The sequence below is a fragment of the Phocoena phocoena genome, chromosome 14, assembly GCF_963924675.1.
Source record: "Phocoena phocoena chromosome 14, mPhoPho1.1, whole genome shotgun sequence".
Taxonomy (NCBI): domain Eukaryota; kingdom Metazoa; phylum Chordata; class Mammalia; order Artiodactyla; family Phocoenidae; genus Phocoena; species Phocoena phocoena.
In genome coordinates, this window is record NC_089232.1 from 70,973,832 (window position 1) to 70,988,916 (window position 15,085).

Below are 15,085 nucleotides of genomic sequence, written 5' to 3' on the forward strand. Positions count from 1 at the left end.
TCAGATATATACCCAGTAGTAGAACTGCTGGGTCACATGGTAGTTGTATTTTTAGTTTTTTGAGACGTATCGTTTTTATCTTTTTTTTTTAATAAGAGAATTTATTGGGGGATTTATTAATGTTTGGCTTATTTGTGGTTATTTTTTTCCCCAATGAATGACATAAATCTTGTGATTTAAGGCTCTGCAATCAGTATCATAAATGCTACTAAGAATCAATTTGCTGTTTTGGCTAAGGTGCCATTTTGCAAGAGCAATGGGGAAACAACTATAAGTCTTCTCATGTTGGAGGAAGTACTTCTGTAGGCTGGAATACACTGAAGGAACCTTGTCAAAATCTTTGCATACACAAATCACAAGGCACATGAAAATACAACTCTTTTGAAGGCCACTCCTGTTCAGACAATCTTATAATTAAAATATGGATTTATAATACTTTTCTTGCCCACACATACAGTGTAAGTGATATAAACCAGCCAAAGATGACTTCATTGTCTTGAGGACAAAGAAACTGATGTGGTATAATTTTGATTAAAACGTCTTAGAGAATTCTGGTACTCTCTGACACATGTCTCCCTAGATACTTAATTTAATAGTCAAAGGATTTCAGCACTTGTTGCCACCAGAATGAAAAGTCTAAATTGATTTGGCTGTCAAAGTTGATAAGCATACTGCCATGTAAAAAAATCTCTATATAACTTCAACATTTTATTCAGGTCAAACAGCAGCTTTCTCATTGAAATTCATTTTTAAGCAGGCTTAAATTTTACTTTTTCTTTCATTTATAAAATGAAGGGATTTATTTCAATTTTTCTCCCAGGAATTTGCCATTAACTTTGCATCAAAGTTTAATTAAACCTGGTGGATTAATCAAATGTGTTTTATTGCCATTACCTATTAGAATCTCCAAGTGATAGAAGAAAAATTTTAAAAAGATATCATTACCTAGGACAAAGGGAGTAGGACAGAGACACTGCAAATGAAAGATTAAAAAAGAACAAAGCTTTTGAAAGCCAGAAAGCTGCCTGATATTTCAGAGGAATAGCTTACAACCTAAGCAGCTAAGGGTGGTGACACCAATGAGAAGTCTGAGATAATCTGTGAAAACTGATTATCCTTATGTAATCTATCAAAAAAAATTTCCAAGATAATTTTAAAAATTTGTATGCAAATTTTGAGTTAATGTACTTACACCTATTGTCTGACATGGACTCTCATAAGATTTTTTTTTTTTTTTTTTTTTTTTTTGTGGTACACGGGCCTCTCACTGCTGTGGCCCCTCCCGCTGTGGAGCACAGGCTCCAGACGCGCAGGCCCAGCGGCCATGGCTCACGGGCCCAGCCGCTCCGCGGCATGTGGGATCCTCCCGGACCGGGGCACGAACACGTGTCTCCTGCATCGGTAGGCGGGCTCTCAACCACTGCGCCACCAGGGAAGCCCTCATAAGATTCTTATAGGGATCCATGAGAGAAAGTAAGAATATGCTTTGCGGACAAAATGTTAAAAATTTTTGTGTCAGGTCCTTATGGATCCTCTAATTTAATCATCTTAGCTTTATGTAAGAGAGAAGCCTCAAACCACTCAACCATTTAGTGGCAAGAGCTGAGCCTAGAGCCTGGATCTCCTGACTCCAACACCAACGTCTTTTCTTTTTTTTGCCCGCGCCCCGCGGCTTGCATGATCTCAGTTCCGCCCAGGCCAGGGCAGTGAAAGCCCGGAATCCTAACCACTAGGCCACCAGGGAACTCCCTCAGCATCTTTCTTCTTCAGCAAATTGCCTCAATGTCAGTGAACTGAAACACATGTGAAAAGAGAGACCCAAGCCTGTATGCGGTATAGTCGTCCCTTGGTGTCCATGGGGGATTGGTTCCAGGACCCTCATGGATACCAAAATCCATGGATGCTCAAGTCCCTTATATAAAATGGAGAAACAGAACCTATGCACATCCTCCCATATACTAAATCATCTCTAGATTATTTGTAAAACCTAATACAATGTAAATGCTATGTAAATACAATGTAAATAGTTCCCAGAGTGCAGCCAATCCAAGTTTTGCTTTCAGGAACTTTCTGGAATTTTTTTATTTTGGGGGGGGAGGGATATTTTCGATTTCGGGTTGTTGAATCCACAGGTACAGAACCCGTGGATGCTGAGGGCCAACTGTACTTATAAAAGCAACATAAAGGTGTAATCCTCATACCTGATCCTGGGTACTGGAAGACATTCTGCTGCATCTGAGGACTGATTCCAGTGCCAAACTGGCCTCCCATGTTTCCTGTCATGCCTCTGTTCACCATGCTGTTGCGGTTGGCCAAGGTTGCCTCAGGATTTGCTGCCAGTTGTGAAAACGGGCTGGTAGAAGCAGGTGGGGTTCCTGGATTTGTACCATAGTTTGGTGGGTAGGGGAATTGCTGCGGAGCACCCTGAGGAAGACGGGGGTTCCCCATTTGAACTGGCAGTCCAGATGAGGGAGGGAGGTTGTTCCCAAAGCTCTGTTGCCTCATAAGCATGGCTCTTTGCTGCTGTATTAGCTGCCTCTGTCGGTGCTGTTGACTGTACAGCTCCCGCTGGCGCTGTGCCAACATTTGGGCATTCAGGGGTGGCTAAAAAAGAGAGAAAAAATCCTCACTTACTAATATTATTATGATTACCACCTATCTTAGACAGCTTACAGGATTAAGCTTAGCAGCTTGGAGCAACAGAATATGTAGCAATTATCAGTGTACAAGGGAAACTAAAACAGAAAAGGAAGAAAACCTCTTAAGTAATAGCTACAGGAGAGAAAATAAGTACATTTTACAGATTAAAGTCACACAGGACTGATAAAAGTCTAAGAAAGCATATATTGATTAGCATTATAATATAGGCCATGAAAACTATTAAGAGAAACATGAAAACCATAAAGAAGAGAAACATGAAAACCATAAAGAAGAGAAATAAAATGTGCCTGATGACTTCTATCTTATCTGGCATTAGGTTATTAGGGGACTTTTTTCTTTTTCATTTCCAAAAAATTCACTGTGTTTCTAGTATGGTGAAACTTAGTTTTCCCTTTTCTCCTGGAGATCATTTATTCCACTTTACTTAAATGAAATGTGATAACAGGTGATTTTAATTTTCTGTATTTTCCAAATTATGTATAATGAATGTGCATTATCTTCACAATTAGAAAAATCTACAAATTCCATTAAAAAAGGAAGAATCAGAAATCCGGGATCCAACGCCAAATCGTCACTTAAAAAGCAAATAATTAATTAGAAACAAAATAATAAGCAGAAATAAATGAACCCAGGTATCTTATATTATTGTTGCAGTGTAAGACTGCTCCAGGCATAAGAGTAAGTGTTTTAATAGCTATAATATTATGAATGATGAAAGAAGTGGTAAAATTAGGTTGAAGTCACTTTCTGGTCTAACTTGCAAAGCAACATGGCATGTCAATAAAGCCTTCGTCAGAAAATGTCCGTTCAGGTTGAGGAGCTGATTAAAGCATACAGCTCCATAAAAATGCAAATTGCCAACCAGATGAAGTCTACTCTGGAAGAAACTGTGACATAATGACTTCCTGATAGAATTCGTCTTTATGTGAATTCCAACAGTGGGGTCTTGTTTCCTTATAACCTAATTACCCTTGCATGAGCTAACCACTGAGATTTTTAAGACAGAGAAACCCAAGTCTGGATCCATGAAGATGTCAACATCTGCTGCTAAACAGCAGTTTCTATCAATATTTATCCTTTTGGTTAGTATTTGCTCCCAATCCTTCTAGGTTCATTTTATGGAGAAGTGTTTTGTTCGAATCCTCTCTAAAATACTCATCCCCCAAATTTTTGTGTAATTTGTTGGGAAACCATAAAAAAAGTGGTTGAGGGAACTCCCTGGTGGTCCAGTGGTTAGGACTTGGCGCTTTCACTGCCGTGGGCCCGGGTTCAATCCCTGGTCAGGGAACTAAGATCCCACAAGCTGCGTGGTGCAACCAAAAAAAAAAAAAAGTGGTTGAAGCAAAAATATTAAAGTACATGCAGAAGTTAAATAGGGAGGAAGCACTAGATAACACTTAGAAGTCTACACCGTTCTTTTTATGTTTAGTTCCAATGGCTCTGGGTTCTTACACAAGGATCATTAAAACAAATAAAAACCAAAATGCTGATGCTCAGACTAAGTGGAGAACGCAAGGTAGTTAAGATAACTAAGCAATGTGACTGGGTTTTGATCAGGTTTCAGGTACCATACACACAGTTTCATATCCGAGGCTTCTTATTACTGGTACTAATCAGGACGGCAATAAGAGTTTTCTACTTAGTCACCTGATATCTAATAGCAATGACAATAATAACAACAAAACGAAACAAAGAACCCTCAGCTTTACATCAAATATCAGTAAGGGGTATCACAAGTTGATTATAAATTCATTCTAGAAGAAAGCTACAGTACAAACATCATTAAAAGATCAGTTCACAGACCATTTCAAAGACACTCAAGTCAACACTTTAAGAAATACAGTTTGGGTTATGGGTTAGAGAAGTACTAACAATGCCTGGTTTTCTCACGTTACCTGAGGTGTAATTTGCTGCTGCATGCCTGATCTCATACTGATGCCAACAGGAGCGTTTGCTGCAAACTGGTTCAAGATAGCTTGCCGATTTTGGTGGATCAACTAGAGAAAAATGGAAACAATGAGATATATTTCTACATATAAACATATAGCATGGCCCTTTTAGAGTAACACAAACTTTGTATTGATTATTAAGAGGTTCTAGTATTGCAGGTTTAGTAAGATTACTTCCCATGTTTATTTGCCAAAAGGTTGGCAATTCCTAACATTTATCAAATCTTTTCTGCCTACCGAACTCTAAACAGGGCAGAGCATTTAAAAGTAGAATACAGGACTTCCCCAGTGGCGCAGTGGTTAAGAATCTGCCTGCCAATGCAGGGGACACGGGTTTGAGCCCTGGACCAGGAAGATCCCATATGCCACGGAGCAACTAAACCCGTGCACCACAACTACTGAGGCTGCGCTCTAGAGCCTGCAAGCCACAACTACTAAGCCCGCGTGCCACTACTGAAGTCTGTGCACCTAGAGCCTGTGCTCCACAACAAGAGAAGCCACTGCAATGAGAAGCCTATGCAATGCAACAAAGAGTAGCTCCCACTCGCCGTAACTAGAGAAAGCCTGCACACAGCAGCGAAGACCCAACGCAGCCAAAAATAAAAGAATAAATTAATTTAAAAAACAGTAGAATACGTACACACAACATACATATATATATACGTACATACATATGTATAAATGCATATATACCTACATGCATAAATATATGTGTATGTATTCTACTTTTAAATGCTCTGCCATATTGTGTTCAGTGTTTATACGTATATATACACACACAAACATGTTTATCATGCTTTTTAAAACATGTTAATACTTAGTTATTTCAGATTCACCAAGATGGTGGAGGAGTAGGAGGACATGGAGTTCATCTCCTTCCACAAATGCATCAAGAATACATGGAACAATTCTCACAGAACACCAGATGAACACTAGTAGAAGACCTTGGACACCGGAAAGGACAGAAAAGATCCCTGTATAACTGGGTAGGATGAAAGAAAGAAGGGAAAAAGAAGAGGAGAGGAAGTGGGACGGGATCTGTGCCCTTGGCGGGGAGCTGAAGCAGAAGAGAGGTTCCCGCGTCCAGGGAAGCCCCCTCACCAATGGGGAAATCAGTTGGGACAGAAGGGGAGCATCTGAGGCTGTTGGAGGAGGGTGAAATGGCTGGTCTGTGGCAGACAGGACAGACCGACACAGATGGTCCGCACCACAGCCCTCCACACCCCAGACTGGGACGTGTGTCCGCCGGTGCACATGGGGGCTGAGAGCTGGAACATGGGGACTGGAGAGCAAACCTGCAGGGAGGACTGCTGTTGGCTGTGAGAAGATAGCCTAAGGGGACAGGAGGGAGGAAATCCACAACAAGGAATGCTTGTGGAGGAAACCCAGACTGCCATAGAAGCAAGGCACCTCTGTTGCGTGATGCACAGGGGGTGGAGCTGCCACTGCAGCCTCTCTCTCCCCACATGCTGGGCCCCTGCCGTTCCAGGTGCTAAAAAAAGCCCCCACCAGGGCTGACCTTCTTGCACCAGCCGCCAGGTGCTAGGAAAGCCTCCCACCGGGGCCAGATCTCTCGTGCCTATAGCCACTGGCTTTGCCACACCCCTGTCACTGCCAGGGCCCCCGTGACCCAGGCAGTCGTGCCACCTCTATGCCCTGTCCTCACCAGGGCAGACTCGAGTGCTCCACAGCAGCCTCGGGGGGCAGACTCCTGTGGGTGGCCCAAATGCAGAGGTGAGGCTAAAACCACAGCTAAGCCCCAGGGGCAGATCGACTAAGGAAGAGGAACAATAATCGTTCCGTGCAGCTATACAAACCACAGATTAAATCCCTGCCTTCAGCTTGGTAAACCCTGCATCAATGGAATATCTGAATGGACAATGAGTGTTCCCACAACTGAAACTGGCCTAGCTCTAGCAGCTGTGGTCTTTGGGGACTAGTACACGTGGAAGCTGGGCCAGGTCAGGGTCTTAGCTGCCCCACACTGTCCACAGAGGGACCAGAGACCTACCTAGAGGCTTTGGAGGGCTTCCTGGGGAGGTGAAGGTTGGCTGTGACTCACGGTGGGGGCAATGACACTGATAGCTGAGACCCCAGGAAAATATAACTATTACTATTTTTTTAATGTTTTGTTTTGTTGCTGTTTTTCTATTATTATTTGTTCTTATTTTTATTTAGCTTTAAAATTTTTTTTAATATTTTTGTTTTATATTTCTATTTCTATGTTACTTTTTGTTGTTCTTTTTCTTTTTTCTTTCCTTTGTTCTATTTTCTTTTTATCTTTTTTCCTTTGTTCTATTTGTTCTTATCTTTTTAAAATCATTTTTTAAAAATCATTTTTGTGTGTTTGTTTTGTTTTCTTTGCTTTTTCCTTCAGTTCCCATTCTGTTTTTCTTTTGCTTTCTATTTTTTGTTTTTGTTGATTTTGTTTTTAATTGTTTGATTTCATTTTGAGGTTCTTTTGTTTGGTTGTTCTCGTTTTTTCTTCTCTGCTTTTGTTTCTTATTTTGTATGTGTGTGTGTTTTCTTTGTTTTTGTTTGGTTTTGCTTTTACCATTTGTTTGGGGTTTTGTTTGTTTGTTTGTTTTTAATTGTTTTTGTTGCTGTTTGCTTGCCCAGGAAATATTAATTGGCGAGAGCTCTCCTGGAGGTCTCCATCTCAACTCCAAGACCCAGCTCCACCAACTGTTTGCAGGCTTCAGTGCTGAACGCCCCAAGCCAAACAACAAGCAAGACGGAAACACAAACCCACCCATCAGCAGACGGGCTGCCTCAAGTTGTACTAAGCCCGCAGACACCCCAAAACACACCACCTGACGTGGTCCTGCCCATCAGAGGGACAAGATCCAGCTCCACCCACCAGAACACAGGCACGAGTCCCTCCCACCAGGAAGCCTACACAAGCAATTGGACCAACCTCACCTACTGGGGGCAGACACTGGAAGCAAAAGGAACTACAACCCTGCAGCCTGCGGAAAGGAGACCTCAAACAGAGTAAGCCAGACAAAATGAGAAGACAGAGAAATATGTTGTGGACAAAGGAGCAAGATAAAAACCCACAAGACCAAATAAATAAAGAGGAAATAGGCAATAAACTTGAAAAAGAATCCAGAGTAATGATAGTAAAGATGATCCAAAATCTCAGAAATAGAATGGAGGAAATACGAGAAATGTTTAACAAGGACCTAGAAGAACTAAAGAACAAACCGTGATGAACAACACAATAACTGAAGTTAAAAATATACTAGAAGGAATCAACAGCAGAATAACTGATGAAGAAGAACTGATAAGTGAGCTGGAAGACAGAATGGTGGAAATAACTGCTGAGGAACAGAATAAAGAAAAAAGAATGAAGAATTGAGGACAGTCTCAGAGACCTCCGGCACAACATTAAATGCACCAATATTCAAATTATAGGGGTCCTAGAAGAAGAAGAAAAAGAGAAAGGGTGTGAGAAAATATTTGAAAAGATTATAGTCGAAAACTTTCCTAACATGGGAAAGGAAATAGTCAGTTAAGTCCAGGAAGCACAGAGCCTCCCATACAGGATAAACCCAAGGAGAAACATGCTGAGACACATATTAACCAAATTAACAAAAAATTACATACAAAGAAAAAATATTAAAAGCAGCAGGGAAAAGCAATAAATAACATACAAGGGAATCCCCATAAGGTTATCAGCTGATCTTTCAGCAGAAACTCTGCAGGCCAGAAGGGAGTGGCAGGATATATTTAAAGTGATAAAAGGGAGAAACCTACAACCAAAATTACTCTACCCATTAAGGCTCTCATTCAGATTTGATGGAGAAATGAAAAGCTCTACAGACAAGCAAAAGCTAACAGAATTCAGCATCACCAGACCAGCTCTGCAACAAATGCTATAGGAACTTCTCTAATCAGGAAAGACAAGAGAAGAAAAAGACCTACAGAAACAAACCCAAGGGGCTTCCCTGGTGGCGCAGTGCTTGAGAGTCCACCTGCCAATGCAGGGGACAAGGGTTCGTGCCCCAGTCCGGGAAGATCCCACATGCTGTGGAGCGGCTGGGCCCGAAAGCCATGGCCACTGAGCCTGCGCATCCGGAGCCTGTGCTCCGCAACGGGAGAGGCCACAAGAGTGAGAGGTCCGCGTACCACAAAAAAAAAAAAAAAAAAAAAACCCAAAACAATTGAGAAAATGGTAATAGGAACACAAATATCGATAATTACCTTAAATGTAAATGGATTAAATGCTCCAACCAAAAGACAGACTGGCTGAATGGATACAAAAACAGGACCTGTATATACGCTGTCTACAAGAGACCTACTTCAGACCTAGGGACACATACAGACTGAAAGTGAGGGGATGGAAAAATATTCCATGCAAATGGAAATCAAAAGAAAGCTTGAGTAGCAATACTCGTATCAGAAAAAAATAGACTTTCAAATAAAGACTGTCACAAGAGAGAAGGAAGGACACCACATGACGATCAAGGGTTCAATCCAAGAAGAAGATGTAATAATTGTAAATATTTATGCACTCAACACAGGAGCACCTCAATACATAAGGCAAATGCTAACAGCCATAAAAGGGGAATTGAGCAGTAACACAGTAATAGTGGGGGACTTTAGCACTCACTCCAATGGACAGATCATCCTGACAGAAAATTAATAAGGAAACACAAGTCTTAAATAACACATGAGACCAGATAGACTTAATTGATATTTACAGGAAATTCCATCTGAAAGCAGCAGAATACACTTTGTTCTCAAGTGCACACAGGACACTCTCCAGGAGAGATCACATCTTGGGTCACAAATCAAGCCTTGGTAAATTTAAGAAAACTGAAATTGTATCAACCATCATTTCTGACCACAATGCTATGAGATTAGAAATCAATTACAGGAAAAAGAACTGTAAAAATCACAAACACAGGGAGGCTAAACAATGTGCTACTATGTAACCAAGAGATCACTGAAGAAATCAAAAAGGAAATCAAAAAATACCTAGAAACAAATGACAATGAAAACACGATGACCCAAAACCTATGGGTGGCAGCAAGAGCAGTTCTAGGAGGGAAGTTTATAGCAATACAATCCTACATCAAGAAACAGGAAAAATCTCATCTAAAAAACCTAATCTTACACCTAAAGCAACTACAGAAAGAAGAACAAACAAAACCCAAAGTTACTAGAAGGAAAGAAATCATAAAGATCAGAGCAGAAATAAATGAAAGAGAAACAAAAAAAAAATAGCAAAAATCAATAAAACAAAGAGTTGGTTCTTTGAGAAGATAAACAAAATTGATAAACCTTTAGTCAGACCCATCAAAAAAAAAAAAGGGAGAGGACTCAAATCAATAAAATTAGAATTGAAAAAGGAGAAGCTTCAACTGACACCGCAGAAATACAAAGGATCCTAAGAGACTACTACAAGCAACTATATGCCAATAAAATGGACAACCTGGAAGAAATGGACAAATTCTTAGAAAGGTACAACCTTCCAAGACTGAACAAGGAAGAAATAGAAAATAGGAACAGACCAATCACAAGCACTGAAATTGAAACTGTGATTAAAAATCTTCAAACAGGGCTTCCCTGGTGGCACAGTGGTTGAGAGTTCGCCTGCGGATGCAGGGGACACCGGTTCGCGTCCCAGTCCGGGAGGATCCCACATGCTGCGGAGCGGCTGGGCCCGTGAGCCATGGCCGCTGAGCCTGCGTGTCCAGAGCCTGTGCTCTGCAACGGGAGAGGCCACAGCAGTGAGAGGCCCACATACTGCAAAAAAAAAAAAAAAATCTTCAAACAAACAAAAGTTCAGGACCAGAAAGCTTCACAGGCGAATTCTATCAAACATTTAGAGAATAGCTAACACCTACCCTTCTCAAACTTTTCCAAAAACTTGCAGAGGGCGGAACACTCCCAAATTCATTCTACAAGGCCACCATCACCCTGATACGAAAACCAGACAAGGATCTCACCAAAAAATGAAAATTACAGGCCAATATCACTAATGAATATAGATACAAAAATCCTTAAAATACTAGCAAACTGAACCCAGCAACACGTTGAAAGGATCATACACCATAATCAAGTGGGATTTATATCAGGGATGCAAAGACTCTTCAATATATGCAAATCAATAAATGTGATACACTGTATTAACAAATTGAAGAACAAAAACCATATGATCATCTCAATAGATGCAGAAAAAGCTTTCGACAAAATTCAACACTGATTTATGATAAAAAACACTCTCCAGGGGCTTCCCTGGTGGCGCAGTGGTTGTGAGTCCGCCTGCCGATGCAGGGGACATGGGTTCGTGCCCCGGTCTGGGAAGATCCCACATGCCGCGGAGCGGCTGGGCCCGTGAGCCATGGCCGCTGAGCCTGCGCGTCCGGAGCCTGTGCTCCGCAATGGGAGAGGCCACAACAGTGAGAGGCCCGCGTACGGCAAAAAAAAAAAAAAAAAAAAAAAAAAAAAAAAAAAAAAAAAAAAAAAAAAAAAACACTCTCCAGAAAGTGAGCATAGAGGGAAACTACCTCAACATAATAAAGGCCATATATGACAAATCCACAGCAAACATTATTCTCAATGGTGAAAAACTGAAAGCATTTCCTCTAAAATCAGGAACAAGACAAGGGTGCCCACTCTCACCACTATTATTCAACATAGTTTTGGAAGTCCTAGCCACAGCAATCAGAGAAGAAAAAGAAATAAAATGAATCCAAATTTGCCAAGAAGAGGTAAAACTGTCATTGTTTGCAGATGACATGATATTATACTAAGAAAATCCTAAAGATGCCACCAGAAAACTACTAGAGCTTATCAAGGAATTTAGTAAAGTCACAGGATACAAAATTAATACACAGAAATCCCTTGCATTCCTATACACTAACAATGAAAGATCAGAAAGAGAAATTAAGGAAACAATCCCATTCACCACTGCAACAAAAAGAATAAAATACCTAGGAATAAACCTACCTAAGGAGGCAAAAGACCTGTACGCAGAAAACTATAAGATACTGATGAAAGAAATCAAAGACAACACAAACAGATGGGAGAGACACACCATGTTCTTGGATTGGAAGAATCAATATTGTGAAAAAGACTATACTACCCAAAGCAATCTACAGATTCAATGCAATCCTTTTCAAATTATCAGTGGCATTTTTCACAGAACTAGAGCAAAAAAATGTTACAATTTGTATGGAAACACAAAAGACCTCGAACAGCAAGAGCAATGTTGAGAAAAAAAAAAAAATGAAGCTGGAGGAATCATGCTCCCTGACTTCAGACTATACTACAGGGCTACAGTAAGCAAGACAGTATGGTACTGGCACAAAAACAGAAATATAGATCAATGGAACAGGATAGAAAGTCCAGAGATAAACCCACACACCTGTGGTCACCTAATCTATGAGCAAGGAGGCCAGAATATACAATGGAGAAAAGATAGGCTGTTCAATAAGTGGTGCTGGGACGGCTTCCCTGGTGGCGCAGTGGTTAAGAATCTGCCTGCCAATGCAAGGGACACGGATTCGAGCCCTGGTCCAGGAAGATGCCACATGCTGCAGAGTAACTAAGCCCGTGCGCCACGACTACTGAGCCTGTGCTCTAGAGCCCACGAGCCACAACTACTGAAGCCCATGTGTCTAGAGCCTGTGCTCCGCAACAAGAGAAGCCACCACAGCGAGAAGCCTGTGCACCACAATGAAGAGTAGCCCCCGCTCGCTGCAACTAGAGAAAGCCCGCGCAGCAACGAAGACCCAATGCAGCCAAAAATAATAAATAAATAAATACATTTATTTAAAAAAAAAAAAGTGGTGCTAGGAGAACTGGACAACTACATGTAAAAGAATGAAATTACAACAGTCCCTAACACCATACACAAAAATAAACTCAAAATGGATTAAAGGCCTAAATGTAAGGCCAGACACTATAAGACTCTTAGAGGAAAACATAGGAAGAACACTCTTTGACATAAATTGCAGCAAGATTGTTTTTGACCCACATCCTAGAGTAATGGAAATTAAAAGAAAAATAAACAAATAGGACCTAATTAAACTTAAAAGCTTTTGCACAGTAAAGGAAACCATAAACAAGACGATAAAACAACCCTCAGAATGGGAGAAAATATTTGCAAACAAAGCAACTGACAAAGGATTACTCTCCAAAATATATAAACAGCTCATGCAGCTCAATATCAGAAAAACAAACAACCCAATTCAAAAATGGGCAGAAGACCTAAATAGACATTTCTCCAAAGAAGGCATACAGATGGCCAACAAACACATGAAAAGATGCTCAACATCACTAATTATTAGAGAAATGCAAATCAAAACTACCTTGAGATATCACCTCACACTGGTCAGAATGGCCATCATCTCAAAATCTACAAACAACAAATGCTGGAGAGGATGTGGAGAAAAGGGAACCCTCTTGTGCTGTTGGTGGGAATGTAAACTGATACAGCCACTATGGAGAACAGTATGGAAGGTCCTTAAAAAACTAAAAATAGAACTACCACATGACCCAGCAATTCCACTACTGGGCATATACCTAGAGAAAACCATAATTCAAAAAGACACATGCACCCCAATGTTCACTGCAGCACTATTTACAACAGCCAGGACATGAAAGCAATCTAAATGTCCATTGACAGATGAATGGATAAAGAAGGTGTGGTACATATATACAATGGAATATTACTCAGCCATAAAATGGAACGAACGAAGTTGGGTAATTTGTAGAGACGCGGATGGACCTAGAGACTGTCAGACAGAGTGAAGTAAGTCAGAAAGAGATAAACAAATATCGTATATTAATGCATAATATGTGGAATCTGAAAAAATTGGTATAGATGATCTTATTTACAAAGCAGAAATAGAGACACAGACTAGAGAACACATGTATGGATACCAAGGGGGACGTGGGGGTGGGGGTGGGAGGAATTGGGAGATTGGGATTGACATATATACACTATTGATACTATGTATAAAACAGATAACTGAAGAGAACCTACTGTATAGTACAGGGAACTCTACTCAATGCTCTGTGGTGACCTAAATGGCAAGGAAATCCAGAAAAGAGGAGATATATGTATACGTATAGCTGATTCACTTTGCTGTACAGTAGAAACTAACACAACATTGTAAAGCAAGTACACTCCAATAAGAATTTTTTTAAAAAACTTAGTTATTTCAGACACATGCAATAATGGACAGAAAAGAAACATTGGCCCTAGGTCTTAAACTGTTGTGAGTAAAAAAGTAAATATACAATAGGGAACATTCTATAAAGGTCTGGAAGATGAATGGAAAAGTTGCGGTACTTCTGACTTGGAGGGTACCTGTCTGATGGGTACATATTTGGGGAAAATCCGACGTAATTTCATTAGCTGGAGAGCAGTATATAAGAAACAAATGGTCTGAGAAAATGGACTATTTATTTAACTAGAAGAAGTAATTACTTTAGACCAGCATTTCCCAAATTGGTGTTCTAAAGAACATTGTTCTGTAGGATATTAATAGATGTGCCAGGAAAATAGCATGCTGTGCTGTATTAAGCATTGGAAATCATGGGTTACACAAGGTGAAACAGATTTCTTTACTGTATTAATTCTATGAGCCTTTAATTGGCCAAAGCACAGTGCAGAGCTCCAAGAAGGGGATAAACTATGCAATTTATTTATCATGAACCTTTCTTTCTTACATATAGCCATTAACATTTATTATTATCTCCTAGAACAATGTTCTACGGAACATTAGTTTGAAAGATAATATCTATATCAGGCTTAGGATTCCAGGTCATAGGCATGCCTTAACTTTATCAAATAACAAAACAAGCATCCTTAGAAGTGATATCTCCTGATAAACAACCTATTGCTTAAAGAATTTCTTACTCAACAATTGGATATGAATAAACTTCTCAGAGAGATAACAGTAATAATATCATACTGTTTTGTGTTTATACAGTACTTAATAATATATAAATTATTTATAAAATACACTGACATATCAATGTATTTTATATTCATATTTAATACATTTAATATATTTTAATATACTATTTGCAAACTAGAAAGCCTATGAAAATTTTATAAGAGAATCCAAAGAGTTGCAGACAGCTATCTCCAAAAAGCTCAATTCTCAACTCTAGTTTCATTCATTTTTTGACTCCCATTAGATTAGAAAACAAATTGATTTGGAGGGAAAAGCCCAATATAATATAAATATTAAAATTACAACTTTCAGGCACTGTGGAATAGTATAAAACATTCAGAACCATGTCAAAAATAAAGATAAGCAATATTATGGTTCTAAAAGGCTCTTAAGTATGAAAATCTACATACTTCTTAAACTCAACAGACCTTGCACATAAGTTTAAATGAACCTTAAGTTTTACAAAGATTTATCAAAAAACTCAGTATAGGCAAGATAGTATATAAAGTTTTCAGGCTACAAAAGTGAGCAAATTTCTATTTTCTGGGAACTCTC

At 39.8% G+C, this 15,085-nt stretch overlaps 1 protein-coding gene and 1 non-coding gene across 4 annotated transcripts in view; one reads left to right on the forward strand and one right to left on the reverse strand.

The window, feature by feature from the left end:
- The window catches only part of NCOA1 (nuclear receptor coactivator 1), a 200,945-nt gene that overhangs the window by 25,494 nt on the left and 160,366 nt on the right, over positions 1-15,085 (reverse strand). For all 3 annotated transcript variants that reach the window (XM_065891296.1, XM_065891298.1, XM_065891297.1), the window contains 2 exons: positions 4,557-4,658; positions 2,202-2,604 (listed from right to left, as the gene is read on the reverse strand). In XM_065891296.1, coding sequence (XP_065747368.1) covers positions 2,202-2,604; positions 4,557-4,658 — 505 coding nt within the window. The remainder of the gene's footprint in view (positions 1-2,201; positions 2,605-4,556; positions 4,659-15,085) is intronic.
- TRNAE-UUC (transfer RNA glutamic acid (anticodon UUC)) lies at positions 3,877-3,949 on the forward strand. Its single transcript has one exon. It is a non-coding gene; the product is annotated as a tRNA-Glu (tRNA).